General features: G+C 42.6%; 2 protein-coding genes across 15 annotated transcripts in view; one reads left to right on the top strand and one right to left on the bottom strand.

Annotated features, from left to right (window-relative positions):
- The window catches only part of FAM228B (family with sequence similarity 228 member B), a 14273-nt gene extending 11798 nt beyond the window's left edge, over window positions 1-2475 (top strand). For 7 of the 9 annotated variants that reach the window (XM_033004974.2, XM_033004978.2, XM_042803392.1 and 4 more), the window contains 2 exons: window positions 696-773; window positions 1599-2475. In XM_033004974.2, the coding sequence (XP_032860865.2) occupies window positions 696-773; window positions 1599-1976 (456 nt within the window). In that variant the 3' untranslated portion in view covers window positions 1977-2475. The remainder of the gene's footprint in view (window positions 1-695; window positions 774-1598) is intronic. The other 2 variants (XM_033004977.2, XM_042803398.1) reach the window with 1 other exon arrangement.
- Window positions 2476-4603: 2128 nt separating this feature from the next.
- ITSN2 (intersectin 2) overlaps window positions 4604-23688 on the bottom strand; it is an 83911-nt gene continuing 64826 nt past the window's right edge. For 5 of the 6 annotated variants that reach the window (XM_042803389.1, XM_033004969.2, XM_033004967.2 and 2 more), the window contains 11 exons: window positions 13525-13646; window positions 12573-12679; window positions 11765-11948; window positions 10800-10898; window positions 10463-10630; window positions 9388-9600; window positions 8535-8656; window positions 7900-7982; window positions 7655-7738; window positions 7186-7359; window positions 4604-6082 (listed from right to left, as the gene is read on the bottom strand). In XM_042803389.1, the coding sequence (XP_042659323.1) occupies window positions 5925-6082; window positions 7186-7359; window positions 7655-7738; window positions 7900-7982; window positions 8535-8656; window positions 9388-9600; window positions 10463-10630; window positions 10800-10898; window positions 11765-11948; window positions 12573-12679; window positions 13525-13646 (1514 nt within the window). In that variant the 3' untranslated portion in view covers window positions 4604-5924. Of the gene's footprint in view, window positions 6083-7185; window positions 7360-7654; window positions 7739-7899; window positions 7983-8534; window positions 8657-9387; window positions 9601-10462; window positions 10631-10799; window positions 10899-11764; window positions 11949-12572; window positions 12680-13524; window positions 13647-17983; window positions 21716-23688 lie in introns of those variants that run through there. The other variant, XM_033004973.2, reaches the window with a different exon arrangement.

Genomic DNA, 23688 nt, shown 5'->3' on the forward strand with positions numbered 1-23688 from the left:
TGTGTCGACTTCAGTCTCTTCAGCTTGATAGCCTGTTTGATCTGTTGTTCTTTGGTCTTGGCATCAGGAGTGAGTGCCAAGCGGTGATACTTGCCGTTCCCCAGCTTTGGTCACAGGGAACTGGAACTGCAGAATATGAAGTTTGTTGCAGGCAAAATTCTTGGTGAGGTGGAGCTGTGGTCTGGACCATTTGGTATGGTTCAGGTCTTTACTCCTATATATAGATGAAAAGCGTGCTCATGACCTACACCCGGGGCTCGCATTTTGTAGACTAATAACCTGCCTAGGGCTATGGCTGGTGGGGGCTCAGTCACTTCTTTTTTTCTTATTTTTCTAATGCCGGTTTCCTTCTTGGTCAAAACATTTTCCCTTGAATGAAATTGCAGTTTTCTTGACTGCCCTAGATGTGATTAGCATTTTAGGCTGTAATTATTTCTGGATGCTTCATTAAATAATTTATTATGTATTTATGCCTATGATAAATTAAAATGGATGGAGGAATTTTTCTGTTACATTTAAGTCACTTTCCTTCTGAGTTGCAGTGTGTGAAAATTCAGGAGTCCTTTTCTCAACCATCTCTGGTGCTGTGTTTATACCATGCCTGGCTGTGTAATACCTAGGCTGGGTGCTCTCTCACTGGATTATCACCGATAGCTTCTGAGACCTGACCTGCTTGCTACCTGCTTCTCCCGCAGGGCTATGTGGCTTTGGAAGTTTATGACCCGTCAGAGTACGATCCGTTCTTCCTGAAGACGTGTACAGACTGCTGGAAGGTGTGATGGTTATTTATGCCGTGAGGTTTACAGGCTCCCTTTGACCAGCAGGAAGTTAATGGTTAGAGAGGAGGCAGCGTGTGTTACTGACGTGCTGCTATGGGACTGCTGTAGAGCAGCACATTGTAGTTTTAACTGAACAAATACGGGTCCCAGCTCCTACTGCATTTAAGCTCAAGAGCATCTGAAAATGGTTTTCACCGGGAACATGGTTTGGGTCCATCCTAAACCCAGATTTGGAGGCACAGTAGGCAATGGCAGAGGGGGGGAGGTTTGTTTTCTTCATCTCAAATTGATTGTGGCAGTGTGGGAAGTGTCCTGGCTAACAGGGGTAGGTGAGTTCCCAGGCAAGCTGGCTGTGTGCTCTGAAGAAGGAAATAATCTGACAGTTCAGATGATCTTTACAGAAGCTCACTCAGTTAGGTAGGACTTGGATACAAATCCATGAAGTGCAATTCATTAAACCCCTTCTGGATGGTGTGAGCCCTCAGCAGCTGCGGGGACCGAGCTGATACTTCATTGCAGTGTGCCACGCAGGGTTCACCAAGATCAGCTGCCTCCAGGAGATCAGATCTCATGTCAGTGGTCTAACTTAGTGGCAGAGTTGTTGAATGCATTATGGCCTGCCTGAGGAGCTGAGATGCTCAGCGTTTCTCAGGCAATTTGGGTCTATGCCTCATGTTTTTATTCATAAAAAATGAGGTTGATGCTCCTTCCCTGCGAACCAACAGTACCTTGATGTTCACATCTGGCTTTGGTCTTTTGAGACTCTAAACAAAGTTCTTGTGTTGGTGCATATGCATGAAATAACTGTCTCTGTCACAGGTTTCAATACCAACATTACAGGATCCTCTGTTAGAAGACATTCAAAGAAAGATTATTGAGACAGGCATTATCAAGCAGTGTGAGACAGGTATTTTAAAACAATTGGTATCCCTTGGAAGTGTTTCATCTTGGGGGACCATCCTTGCTTGTGACAGTAGATGCTCACATGAAGCGCTTGTTACTTTCCTGCCAGGAAGACCATGCTCTGCCAGAGAGCTGCACGAGCTCAGTAAAGCAGAACTGCCGCTGCTTCCTCTGAGCCGGCAGCGTATGGATGCAGCTGAGTGGCTGAAGATACCACACGCCTACATTGCTAGTGAGGTCCACCAAACGAAGAGGTTGATTACTGGGAGGCAGCACAACAGCTACAGTGGATGAGGCCTTTCCTTCTTGGCTGCATAGCAAAGTATTTGCTAAAACTTAAATTTCATGGTGAATTCTGCTTAATTGTGTATTTCTCCTGAGAAAGGAGCATTGGTGAAGGGAAAGCCTTCAGGTATGGAGTAGATAGCAGGATGTATTCAAGTAAAGCATTGATGGTCAAGCTGAGCCTTGAAATAAAGTGGCTTTTGGTGGGGAGTTGACTGCATTTTCTGTGTGCAGCCTGGCAGCCAGCCTTACAGGTCAAGACATGGAATACCTCATGGATGCTTTACTGGAAGATCTGATGTTCATATTTACTTTGGGTTTTGTTTTGTGGTTTGTTTGTTTGTTTGTTTGGTTTTTTATGCTTTTAGTTTGTAGATTTTGGGATCAGAGGGAGGTCATCCTTGTATGGCTGAGGTTGGAAGGGACCTTTGGAGATCATCTTGTCCAACCCCTCCTGCTAAAGCAGGGCCACCTAGAGCCAGTTGCCCAGGACCATGTCCAGGCAGCATTTGAATATCCCCCAAGGATGGAGACTCCACAACCTCTCTGGGTGACCTGTGCCAGTGCTTGGTCACCCTCACAGTAGAAGGGTGTTTCCTGATGTTCAGATGGCACCTCCTGTGTTTCGGTGTGTGCCCATTGCCTCTGGTCCTGTTGCTGGGCACCACTGAAAAGAGCCTGGCTCCATCTTCTTTGCACCCTCCCTGCAGGGATTTGTACACACCAAGGGGATTCCCCCTGAGCCTTCTCTTCTCCAGGCTGAACTGTGCCAGCTCTCTGGGCCTTGTCTCATGTTTGCTCAACCAGTGCCCTTTGGCTGCTGAGATGCAGTGTGCACATCCTGGCTTGAGCCATGAGGCCGGTTCTGTAAAGGAGCAGCTTGTGCTGAGGGAGCTACCTACCACTCCAGAAAGTTGCATCCTAGAGATAAGCTTCGTAATGTTGAGGGTTTTTTGGCAGAGTGGCTGGCTGGACTCAAAATATAGTAGAGCTCACTAATGGTGAACTGATCTGGAGCAGTGATGCAGCTGCCTAAGCTGATAATGGTACAGACCCCCAGCTGGCCTGGCCTGGTAGAGGAGCAGTTGGGATCAGCAAAGAGTGATTTTTTTTTTTTTTTTTAATTAGGTTGTTTTTTTTAAAGTCCCAGTGTTCTGATTCACCCCTTTTGAAAGCTCCCTGGTTTGCCATTGCAGTATACAGTCCTTAAGGGAACTCCTGCTCCCCAGTGACAAAAACACTGGAGATCAACTGGGAGCCTGATGCCCTCCTGAACCTGGCCCACTCCTTCCCCCTCCCCACCCTAGAGTTCTATGCCTCTTACTGGCCCAAGGCTTTACTTCAGCATCTCCAGAGCAGTTATGGGATAACAGCACATTCTGGAAGGAAAACTGGTCATAAAGACATTTCTTGGAGTGACTCAGTGTGGGAAAGAGCTCGTGCAGGAAGCTGCGCTGGGCTACAGCAGCCTTCGTGTTGCATGGCCTGGCAATGGTTCCCACTTCTGTTTAAAGGCAGAAAGTCTGATATCAGCCACCACAAAGCTGGTGAGAGCTGATGATGGCACCTGGCCTCCAGCTGCCTGCAGTGGCAAGCACGGCCAACAAAGTACCACTTCCAAAACAGGTTACGTCTTCTGCCAAAGCAAGTTATAACAGGCCAGGTCTGCTGGCAGACTGCAACAAACTCATTATCTTAATTACATGGTTCTGAAGTACCGTTACCCAGCAGCCAAATAAATGTTTGAGATGCTCTTCCTGTTATTGCCAGCTCCAGTCCACGCTACAGGCCAGAACCTACTGTTTTAGGAGGTTTAACTTAGGCTCAGCGCTACAAAGCCAGTGCTGATGTTTTCTGGTTTATAGGGTGACACAGTCTTTGTATTAAAGGACATGCACTGGTGAGAAAAGAAGTCTGCTAGGGCCCTCTTCTACAGCGTGCAGGGTCTGTGTGGGATCCCCAGCTCTGGCAACAGCTACAGCTCCCAGCCCACTGTATTGCCTGTTACAAGAAGTCATGGGCAGAGGGAATGGTATAGAGTGCAAAATTTTAGCTACAGCTGTTGCAATCTTGCCTGAAGCTGAAAGGTCACCTTGAGATTAAGAACAAACCCTCTCTTTGAATGAGAAAGAGGAGAAGGAGGTGCTGCTGGCTCTGTGTGTGCTTAGCAGATGTGCACAGGAGAGCGGCTTAGCACTGATAGGGAAATAATGATTTGGTTTGTTTTGTTCAAATCTTTATCAGAACTCCCCTAGTGAATGTCTTGCAAACTCTTATTTGCAGAATGATGTTAGGGTGCTACCAAGGTTTTCAAAGGACTTTCTTCTGGAGGCAGTGTACAAGCAGTAAATCAAACTTGAACATACGTGTTGATCGTTCTGAGAAGGCAGGAAATAATTAGGGGAGAGGAGATGGGAAGTGTTCTTGTACAGAATGTCTAGTGCTTTTCAGAGAGTCAGTGCTGAGCACCAACTGCTGTCAGTGCCCTGCAGCTCTGTCGCTCTCTGTTGCAGCATGGTCTCGGCTCCCTGCGAGTGTGACTGCACAGCAGCTCTGGTCTCAAAGCCGAAAAATTGCATTTTCTCTAGGCTTGTTCAAGAAGCTTCAAACTCCCACTGTACAGACACAATCTCTCATGAGTTGCCAAGATTTGGTTTTATTTAGCATTAGAAATACTGAACCACAGAAAACTGTTACAAGTAACAGAGGTTCCCTCAGCCCTGTAGCAGGAGGGTGCACAGATGGCAATGGGGCGTGAAGCTGTCAGACAGCGGGAGGTATTGCTGCACCCGTGGAAAACAAGGGCAGGCGCTGCTCAGAATTGCATGCTGTGCTTTTTCAACAAAGCAGTTTAAGGAGACAGTAAAATGGTTACAAGTATCAAATCCTTTATAAACAAACTTTTTTTTTTTTTTTTAACCATCCCTGATCTTGGTGCCAAGAGAAAGTTCTTGCTGTCAACCAGTCTCATTTTACAGATTTGTGCTGGGGTCAGTTCTCCCCCAGGCAAAGCTTTTAAACTTGTAATAAACCTTTCTTGAATTTAATCCTATAAGATTTTCTCATTATTTCACATTGCCCTGTACAATAAAATATACTTTTTAAAAATCACTATGCATCAATAAACATCTGTAGACAAATTACATTAATAAACTTATATTTTACTCTCTATATACATGTTGGCAATGTCAAAGCTTCAAGATTCACATGGAGGTCTGCAAGACCAAGGAAATGTACACAAATAACTTATATTTAGGAAAAAAACAAAAGCTGAAGAGTATTTTTCCACATTATTGTGGGTCACAGTATTTAAAATATTTTTTTTTGAGTTATTCTTCACAACCACATTGTCTCAGCAGAGAATGATAAATCAAACCGAAGCAGAAAGAAAAATCAAGTAGCAGTTACTGATTTCAGTGCAGAACTAAGTCAAGTAAAGAACTACACTTGATTCTTAAAGAATATTCAATATAGTGGAGACTTCTCCAGTGCTAAGGCTTCTTCAGCATTTAATCTTTAAAACTATCATCCTGAGACGGGAAGATTCCAGTGGATATCACTTTTCAGATTTCGAATGGAATGATTCTAGTGCTGAGCTTAAACCATTCCTCAGTCTATATGTTAGACTAAGTGGTAAAATATACATACATCTTGATGCCACATTTATACTTAATACTTCTTATGGCCCTGAAAATGGAAACATTGGCATCCAAAACCAAGATATTCCAACATAATAAAAAGGCACTGAGCTATAGTACTGTATATACAGTAACATTTCTGTTTGCATAGATCAACAACTTTGAACGCTGCAAGGAACTAAATGCAACCAGGAACTAAGAGGAAATACAGAAGCAGCAGAAACTCTTGATTAATAATCAGCATGGCGCAAGGAATCTTTAACAGAAAATGCTGAGTCTGTCAGCTTCAGTTGTCCTTCATAAATTAAAAAAAGTGTTCTCAGAGGAGTGTTTTCTGATCAAAGAGCTGCAGGTCAAAACGGACCCAGACTTCACCTGTTGGAACTTCATGCAGCAGTAAGTGTTTGGTCGTGGGGCCTTTGCTTTCTTGTTCTGTTCTGATTTTTGCTACTGGCACTTCAGTGCGCCCCAAAAAATCTGTTGGGCAAGTGAAGAAGAAATTTCATTAAGCCAAGACATTAAGCTTAGAAAATCTGAAAGTGTCAGGTTAAGCAGCAATGCTGCATAGTGTATATTCAGTTCCAGAGCACCGGTCCCAAGCTTCCTGTTTAACTAGCCCTCAGCCCTGTGTAAATCAGCCAGCAGTGACAAAAAAAAGATCTTCTCAGAAGACAAAAATGCTATAGAATTAGGCTTAAAAAATACAGTTCCCTTTCAGGAACACAGTTTCAAATATTCTCTTGTCGCAGAGCTATCAGAGTTAAGGGATGGAACCTGTTTACAAGTCAGCTGTGGTGCTACAAAGGCAATTGAAAAAAAAAAAAAACCAACCCATTTTGGCTCAGCCAACTTTTAATTAGGTTTATATATAATTGTTTTCACAGAACAATGACCTTGAACAATTACTGCCACTAGTAGGTTTAGAGTCCTATCCAGAAGTTAATATACCCTCTTTGTAACCATTTCATATATAACACCTTTGTGGGTGTGTGTGCGCATTAAAAGGTTTACCATGAACTGAAAAAACAACAGACTCTGCTCTCCAACTGGGAGAAGCAGCCTAGCAAAGTCACATTATCTCCCAGCAGAAAAGACCGAGCTATAGTTACACATAGGGCAACCTGGGTCAAGGCAGTACCTTGCAAATCTGCAATAATCTGTGTGTCTGAGCCCTGAAGAAGCACTTAGGTTTTTAAAGAGTACTAGATGCAGCTGACTGCAAAAACCATGTTCAGTTTCCAAGCAAAAAAAGAAAGTATATCAAGCTGTTGCTGTGCAAATATAATTTGGCATCTTATTTTCGGGCACCTATAGTGAGAGAGAAAAACTTCTGCTTTCAGCTTCTCTGTCTCCCCAGCCTGACTGAAAAATAATTCTGATACAAAACCCAGAGCAGGGTCAAACCTGCCTGCCCAGAGCTCTTGGCTGTGGAAGGCTATTGAACCTCCCGAGTAAGGAGTTACTGTTTTCACACATTTCTCAGGAAGCAATCATACCTCCAGGCTCTTGGAACTGCTGGTGAGGAACTGTGTACCCCCAATCACAAAAAAGCATTCTTTTCTTAAAAGAAATACACTTACCATCGGGTGAGAACTGATCCCTGTCAAACATGGTGATACACAGGACATCCTGATAGAGATCCTTAATGAAGAACTGGCAGTTGAAGTTCCACTTGGGGTTCAAGGTGTCCTGCAGGGTCCTCGTAGTGTAGCTCTGAGAGCCCATGCTGATTTCACAATACGGGTTGCTCTTCCCTGAACACAGAAAGAGCAGTGGAACACCTCTGCAGCGCACAAACCTCCCTGTCTGGAGGCTCCTTGGACACACACCGATGCTGCTGTCCAGAAGACATGGGTCAGGCAATCCCTATATCCTACAGCAGCACAGGGCTGGTTCTTCACTCGGTCCTCTGAAACTAAGTAACGGCTAAATCCCTCAGAAGCTGTAGCTGAAGCCACATAACATCTCCCAAATCAGCAAACTCCTCTCAGCAAGCCTTTCCAAACGCTGCAGGAATAAAAGTGACTTGACACTACTTCCTTCACTTACCATTGGGTTTACAGGCCTTGAGTTCTGTTGCTTCAATCACGTGCACCATCAAGCGTCCTATTCCTGAGGTTTTCTGTGAGCGAGCTGGGGACAAAGAAGTCAGAAATAAATGGATTGGCTGCAACTGTAAAAAACGGCAATAGATTTGAAGAGGGAGATCCTACACAGACACTGTGGCATCCCCCAGAAAAGGCCCCGCTCACGTGTCCATGCGGTGAGAGGGAAATTCAGAACGCGGTAGGTACCTTGATAAGCCTTTTCACGTTTCTTCTTTTCAGTTTCGATGTACTGCTCTGATGCTGCTTTGATTTTCTGGACCCAGGCAGTACTGCAAAGAGGAATCCCTTCGGTCAGGGTCATACCACAGGCAGGAAATTCTTCAGTATCAGTGACTCTGCCCCAATCTCTTTTGCCATTTTTCCCCCCACTGAGTTTCAGAGGCATGACAGATGAGGTTAGGTCAAGGACTAAAGCAATGGAGTTTTTGGATTTAATCTTATGCCACAATTACACATCAGCCTAGATAAATGAAAATAGAGCTGCTGTTTTATTAAGGACTGCTGGGTCACATTAAAGACTGACCAGGACTGGGGAAGAATCCTATGGGAGGCTGGACTTTGCAGCCTACACTATTCTTCTGTACAACAGTAACACTGAGGAGCAGTAAATGTGACTGGATTCCACTGCGAGAGCTGCCGCACAAGCAGAACAAAATCAGAGAAAGTGTGTAATTCAAATGAGAGTCAAGCAAGTTTTATGTCCTAACCAAGAGACTAAACCCTGTCCTTGAAGTGAGAGACCCCCACGTCTGCTCACTGGAAACACAGCCTACAGCCATCATCAACACCTTTAAGCTCAGATCAGCATTTTCACTACTCACCGCTCATTAATGTTGTCAGTTTTAAGTGTGTAAACTCTGTCAATGTGTGATATGTGGAAAACTGGCTCATCACTTGAAGGGTCTGTGGGCAATTTCACTAGGACTTCGTTAAGGAAAACAGGCTGAAAGAAAAGCAAACATTTCTGTGGCAACATCACCCTGACAATAAGCGGAAACTCTACAAGAATGTTTAAATACACTATTTTACTGTAGGGAAAACGAAAGTCATAGGACACAGGACGAACAATCAGATCACCACGTAAAGAATGTGAGAAGGGCCTGAGAGAAAACTGCCGGTGATACACCCCACTATGTCTTCCTAGATAAAGAGCTTTGTGAAAGGGGCAGGACTGTGTAAGCAGAGCTACAGTGTGGAGCTTGGAAATGGGGGAATCTCTCAGGTTCCCTGTCAGAAAGCAGCCCTGATACTTAAACTTATCTCCTCAACTCCATCATCTTGAGAACATGCACTCTGTGGACACAGAGACTAAAGTTGTGCACCTTTTACTGTTTTCTAAAGAAGCAGAGGTGTTTTCTTGTGGGTGCAGGAACTTGTGCCAACTCAAGGATCTTGCTCCTGAACATCCCACTCAGCTGCTCAGGCACGATGCTATTTCTGCCCTTTCACCCCAAAGTGGGCAGAAGTGTTGATTAAACCAAGACACAGAAGCCTGTCTTTTTCCAGAGACGAAGCTGACGGCATTCGTGCACGTTGGCTGCCAGTGCGAGCCTGTGTGACAGCAAACGATCAGGCGGGGCCAGACAGCTCATCCCAGCAGGGAGAACTGCACTCCTCAGCAGAAGCCAGGTCCCACTGTATCAACATGAGCACAGGGCACCTTGATTCACTCACCATTTTGTACATTTTGAACTGGGAGTTGGATTTGGGGCTGAACAGTTTATCGGAACCAGAAGATACAAACTGTTTAACCATGTAGGTGAGCAGGAGGAAGTCGTTGAAAAGGAAGCCGTACAGCTCCTTACTGCTCTTGGCCTTATACAGCTTGCCACTGTGCAGGAGCTTCCGTGGTCCCAAGCAGTTTGTGAGGGAGTTGAACACAGGTTGCTAGGAGAGACAAAACCCACCATCATCAGCAGCAAATTAATGCAGACATTGGTTCCTGCTCCTCTTCACAGTGGAGATCGCTCGAGCTGCTCAAAATGCTCTTCTGTTTTGTTTAATGAATTTAGTTACGAATTAAGAGAAGGGAAACTGGTTTTTGACTTGCCATGGTTATCAGCACTACTCCCAACTTAAAGTAGATTTAAGCTTTACCAACAACACACAGAGGGGTCTGACTGGATGAAGGCATTTACCTCGTGGTCACTTTTCTGTTGCCCAGAAGCTGCGTTTAAGAAGCACCTGCTGAGTCTGCAGTCAGGTCACCCCCTATGGGTGCCTGATTAGGTGATGGAACTAGGACAGACCCCCGGGGCCTGTCAAGCCCTGGTTCCTTATGCAGCCAGTGGAGAACTGTCACAGCACCTCATTTTGAAGCCTGTCCTAAAAGGTACAGAAGCCTGAACCCCACATATCTCTGAGGATCTGGCATTAAGGGCTTCTGCCCTTTCTGCGTGAAGGAAAACCCTGGGAAACACACACTAAGTGAAATTCCACACAGTAACACCTGACTTAGCCCAGTGGCAGCATGAGCAGAACTTCACAGGTTAAGAGTTATTTCTGTTCGCTTAACAGTTTAAATGGTATCAGTTTTAAGCTGAGAAATCCAGATTTTCTTCACTGCCAGATTAATGCAAAACCAAGGGCTCATCACATCATGGCCGCGAGCTGAATCTAATAAAAGCTTCTCTGCCAGCAGCTCAGCAGTGGATCATGCTGCCATAACGGATGTGAGCAAGGACTCCCATGCCCTCCCCCGGCCCTTCTGAAATGACGTCTCCCCCGTACAGCGTGTCAGCACCGTTACCTCAGCAAGTCCTTCGCACTGGATGTGGGACTGTATCCATTCCAGCCTGTCCGAGTTCTCTTTCTCACGCACCCCTTCGTTAACTTGAGAGCACAGCTCCTCCGCACGCTCCAGGGCAAGCTTGAGGTTGCTGTGATCGGGGTGATTTTCTGGAGTGTTCTCTAGAATCTGGTATGGATCAAAAACGAGAGAAAACAAGATAAAAACAGAGGTAAGCATAGGTAGTACTTCACGCTCTCAGAGAAATCCCCATGAAGGGACAAAGCTATTTTTGGCTTTTGCTATTGAAACCAAATGCAAAAGCATTCACCTCCAAAACCTCGCTTGGGGTACTCACACTCTTTATGAGCAGAGGGTAGCGGGTTATTCTTTGCATAGGCTTCAGGAGGAAACTGGAGAGGGGCATTCCTTTGCAGCGAGGGTCCAAGGCAAGTTTCTATGGTGCAACCCAGAGATTTAACAGAGACATTGCATTACTCATCAAGAAACAGTTGCCTCACTGCACTGAAACCTGAAACTGTCTGATCAGATTCATTTTTTCAGGCATGCCAAGAAATCTTAAGATTTTTCAGTAAGCAAACAATACTTGTACCTAGAACAAACAGGAAAGCTGAGATTTTCATTGTACCCAGACGCTGTGACAACATAAGCTGTAGGATCATTGTTCATTCAGAATCCTTAAATTCAAAAAACATTGCAGCTTTTATTTTGACATTACAGGCTCCACTCAGGTTGAAAAAAAACCCAAAGCAATGAAAGAAACAAACATGTGATGTCAACAGTTCTGGCATTTCTCCTTTCATGGCCTCAGAGCCACCACATCAGCTGCAGTATGGCAGCAATTCCTTATTTATTTCTGTGGCATGCCTGACTCTGACACTCATGGCACATCTCTGGCCCCGGCTGCAACCCCACCTTTCAGACACACTGCACGCCCCACTGAATTGAGAACACATTCAGAACAATTTTATCTCAACTCCACAGACTCTTACCCCTTCTGACAGCATGAATTTTTGGGGAGGTGCGGACACCAGCACCGTAGATTTGTGTTATTAGTGTTACACTGAAGTAACAAGTAACAGAATGGGAAATTGAGTAATAAATTAGCTAGAGAGAAAGAAAGGTATATAAATAAAGCACACACACAGTGTTAACCATGATCATATAAATACAGCTTGTAAGGTTCTTAGCTGTTTTTGCAAAATTTTACTCTTCTGGGTTATTTTGATCTGGGTGATGCTGGTTAGACGGGCTCCTGTCACTGAGGAAAGGAGAAGGCACAAAAGCTACCGAGTAAGATACCTTTAAGTAGTCTTTGAAATCAGCATCTTCGTCAGTTTTGTGCTGCAGCAGTGAAGCTCCGTTAAGCTGGCAGCTGCAGAACCGAATGTAGGCCTGCATGTGAGAGAGCTCTGCTGCTAAGATGTCCCCAATCATCTGCACTGGCATTTTTTCTCCTCCTGTTTTCTTACGCACTCGCAAGGCTCTGGAGAGGAAAGAAATCACCATCCAACTTTGCTGCCAAGTCTGCGAGGCCTAAGTCAAGATCCTTACAACATCCATCTCTGGAAGGACGCAGGCCTGCGAGGTGAATTCCCTCTCACAGCACGGGCGCTTCCAGGCGGCGCGGGGTCCAGCCTGAACCCCCCCAAAGTCACCGGCACAACATGCTGAGCTGAACGATCTGCCTGATGGGGTCTGTGGGACTGAGCCTCTCCTTTGAGGTTTCTGGGACAATCGGCATCAATTTCTACATTCAACCAGCATCCCATTTCAATGAATTACTAGCCACTTTGTCTCTCTAAAGTTTATTTTTAGAGAATAGAGGGTTGCTTTGCAGAAAACTGGGAAGAACGCCTCCCATGCACATGCTCTTGTGCAGGCTCTCTTTCTAAGGTATTACAGCAAATATGCATCTGTTCTTGTTGCTTATTCCAGCCCTCTCTCTTGTAAAAACTTCTTTGTGAGGTAATCTGAATGCATTTAGCTGTTCTGAATGCACACATCACAGGCAATAATCAGCAAGGTCAGAAATATTTACTTCCTGGGGAAATGAACAAGAGAATAAAGATGAAAAGGAAAACATAAAAAAATGCAGGTAAGTACTCACTTCAGTAACTTTGTATTTGACATGATGAGTTCCTTCCAGTTAACAAAGATCAGCCCCATTTCTCCTTCTGTGAGACAGCCCGAATCAGCCATTGGTTTTTGGAAAACCTGCAGTCAAAAAATCAGCAAGGTGAGCAATTCTTCAGAGACAAAAGCAGCTCAGCCTCTTGTTTAGCCTAGCAAAGATTTTGCTTTTTTATTTGAATGCTCACTGTCCAATTCCTCAGAAGTTAAAAGCAATTCCTTACTACTATTTGTGACAGCTGTCACTATTTGTCCTAAGCGTGTAACCTCGTTCTGACACCAGCATCACCATTTGCAAAGCAGGGGCAAGCACTGGGACCTGCAGGCTGACTGTTCAGCAGAAGAGCATTCCCACGATTTCGGAGTCAACTGCTACACAAATTACACTTATGCACTACACCTATTCCCAGACCCAGAGCACTCATAGACAACCTGCATGCAGAACTTCAGCTTCTACCAGCGGCCCTCGGCACAATATCTCTGGATAGCAGAATACTCGTGTAACTCAGTTATTTAACATCTCTAACACTTCACCACACAGTTGTTCTATACAGAGAGGTCAAGTCAGACACCCAGAAGTAAAACTGGAGATGAAGGCAGACGATAAACTTCTATGGTGCCGATACAGCTTCTGTCATGAGCTTGTGCAGCTCTGCTAGGCACCACGGCCCAGCCCATCACCTTTACACTGAGCCCAAACACCTAAGAACAGGTTTTGGAAAATACGAAGGTCCTTGTAAGATGATGGCTTTCACAACGTGATGCTTTTGCCTGGTGGACAACCATGTAACGTTCACTAGAAAGGGAGGTGCTCACATACCTTTCTTCCTCTAGCATTTCACAATTTGTAAGAATCCCTTTATTGTTATTATTTAATAGGACGGAGGTGGTGTTCTTCCAAATGCATTTTCACATGCGAGACATCTCACCTCTAAGACCAGCTGCAGATCATCCATATACCTTTCTTCTGTCTGAATGAGTTCGTGAATGTAGCCCTGCCTTTTCCTTTCCATTGGCTGCATGGTGTCAAGGCTCTGGAGATCAGCACACCCTACAAGAAGTAAGCCAGCAGTTTAGATTCCACTCAGGCCATCAGATCTGATGAATTAACAAAATTGCATCAACATATGCCAGCCTATGGTTCAGACTATATACTCAGTCCTTCTTTTTAAACACCCTGTCCACAGCAGCAGTGGTTTTCAAATTCGAGTAATGTAGTGATCGAACCCTCCCCCCTTCATGTAATTTTTTAGCCTGTCACCTTTTCACTTCTTCAAACATCCCTTGTTCTTGTGCTGTGATGCAAAATAAGAATTCCTTACTTCCTGCCACTCCATCTGTTTCATGGTTTTTCTCATCCCTTCTCCTTTTCTGTCATACTGTTTCAAAATGGTGATTTTCTCTTACCTTATGTAATGTCTTTTTGTGAGATGAAGTCATCTAAAACGTGTCTGGTTCTGACTTAGGACATTGCACCTTTAATCTCCATCCCATTTCTAAAGTACTCTGCCTTGGTTGTTAATTTATGATACAAACCACTAGTACAAATTTGTAAAATTATAAAGCGCAATGTTATAGCTGCACAACTTCATAGTTGCACAACTCTTTTTTCTCATTTAGAAACAAAATGAGCCTGAAATATGTTGAATTATTTTTATGCATCAAGTATGAATAATCAAAATCATGCATGGGAACACACTGACATTCAATGACACAAACCCGAGTTTTCTGTGATAACATGCAGACCCTACAGCTTCACATTGCTTTTTCTCTACTGTATACATCTTAGTAAGCACGACAACAGTGTTTAAAATTTAGTAACTAAATCAAAAACTGGTAAAAACAAAGTGGTGAATAAGTTTAGGTGAGTAAAGGACAGCACATGGAGTCAAACTCTGATCTCTCTTATCACGTGCTAGCAGAGTACTACACAGTAGCAGGGTGAGGGAAAATTAAAAAAAACAAAACAAAACAAAACAAAAAACAGTTACAGAGCATTTGAGAACATACATCTATTGCTTGATGTGATGGCATCAGATTTTAAATCAATGTGAACTGGATTTTGCAGAATAGCAGGAAGGACATCGCAGGGACTCATTTAGATCCAGCATTTCTAGAGGAACGATACTTTTTGAAAGTTTACAGTTGTCATGAAAGGCAGCGTGACCTACAGCACGAAGGGCTGCGTCTCCCTTGTCACCCTAACGCATCTAGGACACTAGAAGGTGACTCTCTTCTATTCACTGCCAATGTTTAGCTCTGTTTATGGGAAGGCTGCTCTAAATAATTAAATGAAAATGAGTTAGTAATAAATCTGGGGGAGAAAAACAAACAAGAAACACTAAACATTTGACTAAACTTGATGTGACAGTGGCCTCGTGAGAAACTCGTGGGCTTGTGCTTCTGGCTGGACAGGCATCAAGCTGCTCTGAAAGAGCAGCATCTTTCAGCAGAAGGGAAACACTTGTCAGTTTAAGTTTTGACACCATGCAAAATACTTTAACAGGGAAACCCTTTGAACAACAAAAAGCAGTAGAACAGTAAAGGCAATAGCTAGATTTAAAATCAGAACTTTTCAGTTCTGTTTTGTACCCCCAGGGAGGATTACAGATCTTAAGCTTTCTGACAAGATTTGAAAAAATGGCACTGGGACTGCAGCTCTTGATCATGCAGAATAATGCTTCTGGCCTTAGTTATTCCTAAAGTTACAATCAGGCCAAAATTAGATGAGAAAAAGAAGTAAAGTACAGATCAAAGTGATTCCTAGGAAGTTTGGTATATCAATCCATCGAGGTGGACTGTAGCCAATGTGTGGTGCTTCTGGAGCCTCGCATCATTCTTTAGCCTGTACAGGACTGAGGTTAAGCTCAACTCGTTCCTAGGATACAAAAATTTAGGACAATCAAGGGCTTGCAGAGTAACCAGACTTTATTTGTCCAGATTTGGAACTCTCCGCTTTGACCATGTGGTTCTCTTCTCTACTGAAGAGACTTTACAGACTGGAGCTCCTGTTGCTGTTTGCTTGTATCACAGGACTGTGAGATCAACCCACATGTTTGGATTTGTGTCTGTCTCATGTTATTTACTTGAAGCAAACACTGGAAGGGAAAACCGGCCCTTTTTTATGCACCTAAAGTAGATTTGGTTTATAAAGCTCATTATCAGATACAAAAATGCAATTAACTGGCTCCTGCACTAACCTCGTATTTGGACTATCAGCTTTTGGGATTAATAGATAAGTGCAATTTTATATTTAAATAAGCACTAAGGAAAGCACCCCAAATTTTGAGGAGTCTGATGATACTGGCATAAAAACATAGTACACAATCCACACATCTGATTTTAGAGAGTGAATTCAGGCATTAGGATCTGAAGGGAAGAAAGGTGAATGAGAGAGAATAAAACAACCTAGCTAGTGCATTTGCCAATGTTTTCCCAAAGTGGCCACAGCAGTCCATGGGCTCATTGGTATGGAAAGGGCAGACCTACATCTCTACCCATTCTCCTCCCACATTCCTGTTCCCCCCTCTCCTTGCGTCAATTCTGGCACTTATCTGACTCCCAGCTCACACCCTGGCAGCAAAAAAATCCCAAGGGGAAAAAAGAAAACAGTAGTTTTCTGCTAGTTTAGCAGCCAGGAATGTGCGTGGAAGCAGTAAAACTGCCTTTTTTGGCAGCAGAAAGCCGTTGGTTTGGCTTCTGTCTTCTGCAGCTTCATCCCAAGCTCCCTATACAGCTAATGAAAAGCAGTGAGATTTTTGGGAGTGCCTGCAGAGGGGAATCTCAGCTGCCCACACTGGGGGCTCACCTCCCTCTGCTGACTGGATAAAAGGTTTACATTATATTTGGAGGGCAAGCCAGCCTCCCTCTTCCCTGGAGAGCAGGGTACTGCCAGGCTGTTCAGAACATCTAGGGCATGACCTGCCTAGCTGTCCCTCAGAACAACATCTAACAGAGCAAACAGTGCGTGTCTGGTACCTCTGAAACTTAGGGCTTAGCCAGAGAGAGAGATGCCCACCAGAACTGTGGTACCTTTTGTGATAAATCCTGCTCTCCAAGGCGAGGAAGGAGCTGTCTCACAGGGGCAGGGTAAAACAAGCTGGAGAGTTTATAAACAGGAAATCCCAGTCTCTGAGGTTGTTTAAATTATAGTTCCCTCTCCAAATATACCTGAACAAGAAATTCTTTCTACTAACATAACTAACCCTGCATGAAAAACTACCAGGTTTCCCAGTCAAAAGATGTTCTCCTACGCAGGAGATTCAAATGCCTGAAAATCATGGGGAGCTGGGGGAGAAAACCTTTCCAATTACTGACATATTTTGGATTTGAGTATGTTCAAGGGGAAGAATGACACTTTCTGAAGAAAAGAAATCCCCCAATGAAAGAAAGATGAACGAAACCTAGCACCATTTCAAAAAATTTCCTTTTCCTTTCTTTGTTAAAAAAATGAGTGAATTAAAATTCTTCTCTTAAAAGCCAGTTCCAGACAATTGAAGTAAAAACCAGGTGGATAAAATGCTTTCAAAGATGCCCAAACTTGCCTGGGCACAAAGTGTTTTGTCCCCTGCCCCAGTGAACTTCCCTACTCAACAAACAATTGAAAAATACATTAAAAATGACAGCTCTGGAAAGACATCTTAAGCCTCAAACATGAGCTCATGCACTTGTCCTGAAGTCATCCCTGCTTTGGGTGAAGACTATATAGGGGTAGAGTTGGCCTATATAGCAGCATTTGTAAGGAAATAGCTTGGTTTGTTTATGGCTGGGGGGCTTGGGGGGCAGAGGGGGTTGGTTGTGGGTTCTGTTGGTTTTTAACTTTTTTAGCTCAAGCCAGTTGATACGACTAAAAAGTAGGTAAGGGTTGGGGGATTGTGCCTGTATTAGCCTGCCTTTGTTTTCCCAGGCTACCACAGAAAGACTACATCTCGTCTTAAGTACCATGGGCTGGCATTAAAATAGGCCCTTTAGTACAGCCAGATCGTACCACAGGACAACACCCACAGCCATCTTACAATCTCTGCTGGCACACGCAAGGCTAACTCACTTGTGCTGTACTCCTGTCACTGCCCGTAGCTGACAGTAGCCTCTGCGCCTACTGAAACCCATAAAAGGAACTAATCCAAGAAATTTCCTGTTGTGGAAAAGCTGGTTTCCACCAGGCCCTGGGAAAAATAATAAAAACTTTTATCCAATCTCCCCTAGTAGTAGATGCAGTATACTCTCTCTGCTACAACTGAAGAAATTTATGATTCAGTTTTCAAGAGGTAAAAAGCAAAATCAAGTTACTCTGTCACAGAGCCAGGTAACATAATGCTCGTACCAAACTATTCACATGGGAAAAAATCCTCCCCAGATGGACAAAAAAACCACAACAGACAAACTAGATCCTTTTATGTGTCCCTTTAATAAAATACATTTGCATAGTTATCTTACAACTTTGTTTAAAACCAAAGATGAACAATTGCCCCATGCCAAGCAAGGCCTGCATTTGCATGTCTTAACAAACATCCCCAAACATTAATACTCTAGCTTGAAAAGAACAACAAAAGAAATTTTAAGGCAGCACACACCATTACGTAGCAGTTTTATTAGTTCATTACATTAAAGTAGCATGACCCTGTAGCAGCTCCTAAAACTACTACCGGTCAAGGTTCGTCGGCATTCCTACGAGCAGACTTATTTACAGGTGTTTTCAACCCAACTCAAGAAAATCACACAGGGATACGATCTGACCAAGCATCGAGATGGCATAAATATTCAACGACTGGTAGGAGCCATTTCAATTATTAGCATGTAACTTTTCTGATGGAGCGTTATGCCTTCTGTACTCCTCACTGTAACATTATGAACACTGACATTACGGTAGCGCTTTGTATGCTTTCGCAGCCCGTCACGATCACCGACCACTCGCACACCCCAGCCCTGCAACTGGGCCTCGGTGGTGGCACAAGACTTTCCTTCATGGATCCAACTGCGGGATCAGGAACTCATCTCTCTAAACTAAGCTTTTGTAAAACTATGCTTTTGTAGGTAGTTAGTCCATTATGCAGACTAGACAGTTACAAAATTAGGAAGCGTTTCAGTACCTGTTCTTTGTGCACTTACAGCATCATTTACATTCTTGCCCCCAATTACACCATGGCCCCTATTCTCTGCTAGCCCACAGGAAACAGTATTAAGCAAGTAATAGTCTGCAGGCAACATCGTATTCTACTCTCCTAGTTGGCTTCAGTTTTAATTGTTAACCTTGTGTAGCTCTGAGCAACATTTAGACCCTCAGCTCTTGACTGGGGACCGTCAGTACAACAAAAATCTCTATTTTCCAGTTGTCTTTAGTTCCAAAGCCAACCTTTTTCACCCAAATAAGGGATGAACACTTCAGTGCTGATTTTACTTGGCTGGCTGGGATGACAGCTGAACTCAACTCTATGGACTTTCAGCAACAAGGGAGTGGATTGCACACAACCAGAGAAAAAGTAACATTTTTGAAAGATAAAGTGATTTAAACCCAGCTTCTATTAGCTCTATTTCTTCACTGCTACACGACACGATTTTAAAATAATCTTGCCTTAAATACATCCTTGGCATAGTCTTTCCTATCAATGATCTGATGTGTGTATTCAATTCTTTCTGCGCCAGTGTGCGAAGGAGAGCAGAGCTCTCAGGTGATTGTGCTTGAGCTGTGTTAGGCAGACTTTTGCAGTAGAGATTAATACTGAAGGATGGGACTACATCTCTTTCAATCAACATTATTAAGGTGTTATCATTATTACTATTATTATTATTATATTTGTTATTAGAGAATTTAGACCGTACTCATGTAATAGTGAAACATGAAAAGGTAACCATGAAAGCCCCAAATTTTTCATTTCAATACTCATCAATTCAAACTGAGGGGCAGCTGTTTCAATAATTATCAATGCTCAACAATAGGGCTACTTGTGTGAAATTTTGCCCAATACTACCCTAATCTCCAATTGCATCAGTTGAAAAATGGGTAGAATGCCAGTTGTTTTTGGAAAATGCCATATAACTATTTCCTAGAACATCCCAGATAAGATGTGAAGTTGTTTTTAATTTTTCAAAAGACAGTTAGTAGTAACTTGGCATTCAAGAAGAACTGTCACTGAATATTGGGAAGTCAGTTTCACTCAAATCCCACAGGTTAACAGTGTCTTCTAGAAATGGGATAATTTGTAAGATCACCTAATTATTAGATTACAACAAGTGACTGCTTGATGCCACTGGTACAGCAACAACACACTTCAGCCTGTATTAAACAGGCTTTCAAAGTCAGAAATTCAGAAAAGGCAGTTCAGGGTTATTAGCATATTTTAGCAGAAATACTTAAAATGTAGTTTCATAAGGAAATCAAGTCAGCTAGAATATGTGAGGAATTATCTAGCACATTATTTGCCTACAATAACATGATTTCATTCTATAATAAAATATTGATTTAGACAAAATACATCCAGAATAAAAATCCATTTGTAGTTTTATGTAGGCACATTGCTGTAGTCCATATTGCACAAAAGATATATCTCTGAACTAAAGGGCACATATACATTATTTGATCAAGTATATTAAATACATAACATAGAAATTTTGGAGAAAGGCATTTAAATGTCTGCAATTGGACTAACCTTTTCCTGATAGTACCTTCACAACATTCATATATATATATATATATGTATGTATATAGTAAACAAGCAGTGTTTTGTAAACATTTCTGATTGCCTAAGTGACCTTTCTGTTTCGTAACCAAGTTCAGGAAACCAGATAAATTAAATACTGTGTCTACTAGATCCCTCCTGTTGTTACAGCAGCACAGAACTATTTAATCAGACAAGTAGTCTGCTATTAAATGAATCCTTTCTATTAAAGGGGTATCAAGGTTATAGTCCTGAAGTCCTGGTCCTTCTCTCCTCCCAAACTAATAAAAATGTGGGCACCTTTACTGCACCATACTGCTGACATACCATAACTGTACCTTTAAGGACCACTTTTGAGCTGAGGAGTATAGTTCCACATTTCTAAACCCAAATGCTCTGCCTTCAGCTCCAGGTGTCTGTTAGGGTTTCTCTTCTGGCAACATCTCTACTGAGGTTACCTATGTATTAGGCTGCTAATTTATTTAACAGAAAGAAGAGCAGCAGCTTTCAGATAGTACTTTAAATCACTGCAGAACATAGCCAGGTAAAAACACTATACAGCACTGTAACTATTTAATGAAAAAAAGGGGCAGGGAAAGGGTCTAGTAGCACAGGGACTGTATAAGTACTTACTGCAGTAACTAGTACATGTTTGCTATTTGCTAAAACTGAAAGCAAATATGAATTATCGGAATAAGCTATTTAAAGGAAGGAGATTGTTTAGGGATAGGACATATCAAGCCAGAACAAACGGAATTCCTGCTATAGTACTACTGTGAAGGGAGAAAAATTTAAAATATCCTCCACTCTTTGCTTAATAGTTCTTTCTCCAGTTAAAAAGGGTTTTAAAAGGCTGGATGGACTGCACCAGATCTAAATCTTAGATCTTGTAGCATGTTTGTAATCACAGTGACTATCAGCAGCAGAGACAGGTAGGGTTTGTTTTCTGGATGAGCCTTGTAGGCTTGTCAATTTTAAAAGCTCAATGTGTAAGAGATTAAATCAAGTCCATTAGAACAGTAATCAGTGAACATTTTAATTCTGCAAAGTATGTACATTACAACATTAAAAGAACACAACTGCCGGTTCAAAACAGCTCAGAAACTGTGCAAATAGTGGGTCTTTGTGTGTCTGCAATCCCACCATGCAAACGGTAACTTGATATGCATGCTAATGATCTACAATTATCAATACTAAAGAAAAATACTAAAGGAAACAAGAATGAACAGCAGTGAAAGCCACACAAAGACCCACTATCCTTTCTGCTTTTACAAATCAACTGTAACTGTAGATTATAAGAAAACCCACAAAAACCTAATTTCTTGACTGGATCTAACGTTCAAACGAAGCAAAAGGATTGTGTCAGAGACATGTGAGCAGAGCTGGCCACCCTGCCTCCACGCTACAGTCAAACTTGGATAGTGGGTCTCTGAGGTGCTTTCACACTGGAAGACAACATTGGGTCCTAAAAAAAACAAAAAAAAAAATGAAGGATAAAATGAACATAAATTTGAAGAGTGAAACATATGAGTTCTATGGACAAAGACAGAACAACACCAAAAACATCAGAAAGGAATGACGAACATTCAACTTTCTGAAAACAGATATCATGAGTTTCTACTCTTGCATTTTCATATTTGTAAACACACAGAGTTTTAAGTACTTGTGACCAGCCATCATTGACTCTGAAAAACACTTATAGCTGAATCACTTGAAGGAAGTTTCCTCCTAAGAAAGACTTCAGTTACATAGACTCAACAATACAAGGTCAGGTCCTAGGGTTTGTTTTAAAGGCAATTGCAAAATTCCCCGAGATTTCAACAAAGCCAGGATTTCTTCTGAGAAGCTTGTAATGAGACATTAGAAAATCAAATAAAAACTAAACTTGTAAAGAAAATCTTCATTGAAACTTAATTCATATCGACACATAAAAATGAACCTGTTTGACTCTGTTCAAAGCCTGAAATAAATGAAAACCTTGTCTCTAATACTATGTGTCCATGAAATAGGATGTACCACATCACTCAATATACCCATCAGAAACCAAGGTCTACACAGTCTAGAGGAGGCACTGCGAAGTCAGGTTAAAGGTAGATGTACGACGTGGGCTGCAGCTTCACACACCTTGTGGGCAATCTGGAGACTATTCCAGACCCCAGGATTTCAACCTGGAAGCTTTATCAAGTCTGACTGACATTCATCAAATAGATTTAGAAATACAAGGTGTCTATGTCACTATGAACTAAGGGATTGATTTTGTATTTGATCCTTGGTAAAAGGGATAAAGTTCTAGAGCCATTGAGTAAAATCTTAGAATAAATTATTAATCTTCATGTATTAAAAAAAGAATGTGGACCTGCAACATGCAACACCTCAAAGCCACTGATACCATGAACTCTTACTCCATAATCATAAAGAGAAGTTACTTGGCAATAACTAGAGAACTTGAAAATGTGTTGTCCTTATATAGACACAGAAATGCACTTGCCACGAGCACGTTAGTTCAGAAGTTGTTTTTTCACTATGAACACCCTTGAAAATCGGTCAGCTTCATTCATTAGTGGTGGACAGGAATTACTAATAATCTTTTGTGCACAGAGATAAACTTCTGGAAATACAGATCCTTGTTGAAAGGACAGAACTTGTGTCTTATCTGTAACATGACATATCTACAAGTAAGGCTTGAGGAAGAAATAAATTTGGTAGATCTCGTGGTATTACTAAAAACATCAAGTTTGTACCTAAGGAAACTGTCATCATACGCATGTCAAGAACAGTCTACGGAGAGAGGATCTGTTCCCTGTCTAACCAATTTTGGTCACTGCACTGCCAAAGGCAGAGCAGACAGGTTTAAATAAGGGCAGGAGGTGCTTATCAGGCTATGGGGACTACCTGGAGCTCACGCCTGAGCACCTGAAGGAGTAACTTAGATGCCTGAGGAACTGCAGCAATGTTGGGCTATGAAAAGCAAAAAAGAGTAAACACAAACAATAACTATATGTACATTTGAGTAGAAAGAACTGGTCCACCATTCAGCTCTACGAAAGACCAGTCTCACGAAGGGAGATGAGATTACATCAGATAAGATGAACTAGAAGCCTCTGTACACAGGTATGTCTACCTGGCTGAGTTGTCCAGCTCTGAGGAAGTACGTCTGAGAGATGAACAGATCTCTAACATTAAGAGACATCCAGCAACCAAGTAGGCAGATATAGCTAGAACATCTGTTTTGCCTCCATCTGAGGTACATGAGGGGAGAAAATCTCACTGAAGGAAAATGTAAGGACAAGGCTATTCCCATGGATAAGACAACAAACTGAAAAAAGCTATCTTGCTGAAAAAGCCAACAAATAAGGAGAGAACAAGTTTGTAAGAGCAACTGTTTAAGGCAGACAAAGACTGGCTGAAATAACAAAATTATCTCCAGACCAGGCCATT

The sequence above is a fragment of the Tyto alba genome, unplaced genomic scaffold (assembly GCF_018691265.1).
Source record: "Tyto alba isolate M040663 unplaced genomic scaffold, T.alba_DEE_v4.0 Super-Scaffold_40, whole genome shotgun sequence".
Lineage (NCBI taxonomy): Eukaryota > Metazoa > Chordata > Aves > Strigiformes > Tytonidae > Tyto > Tyto alba.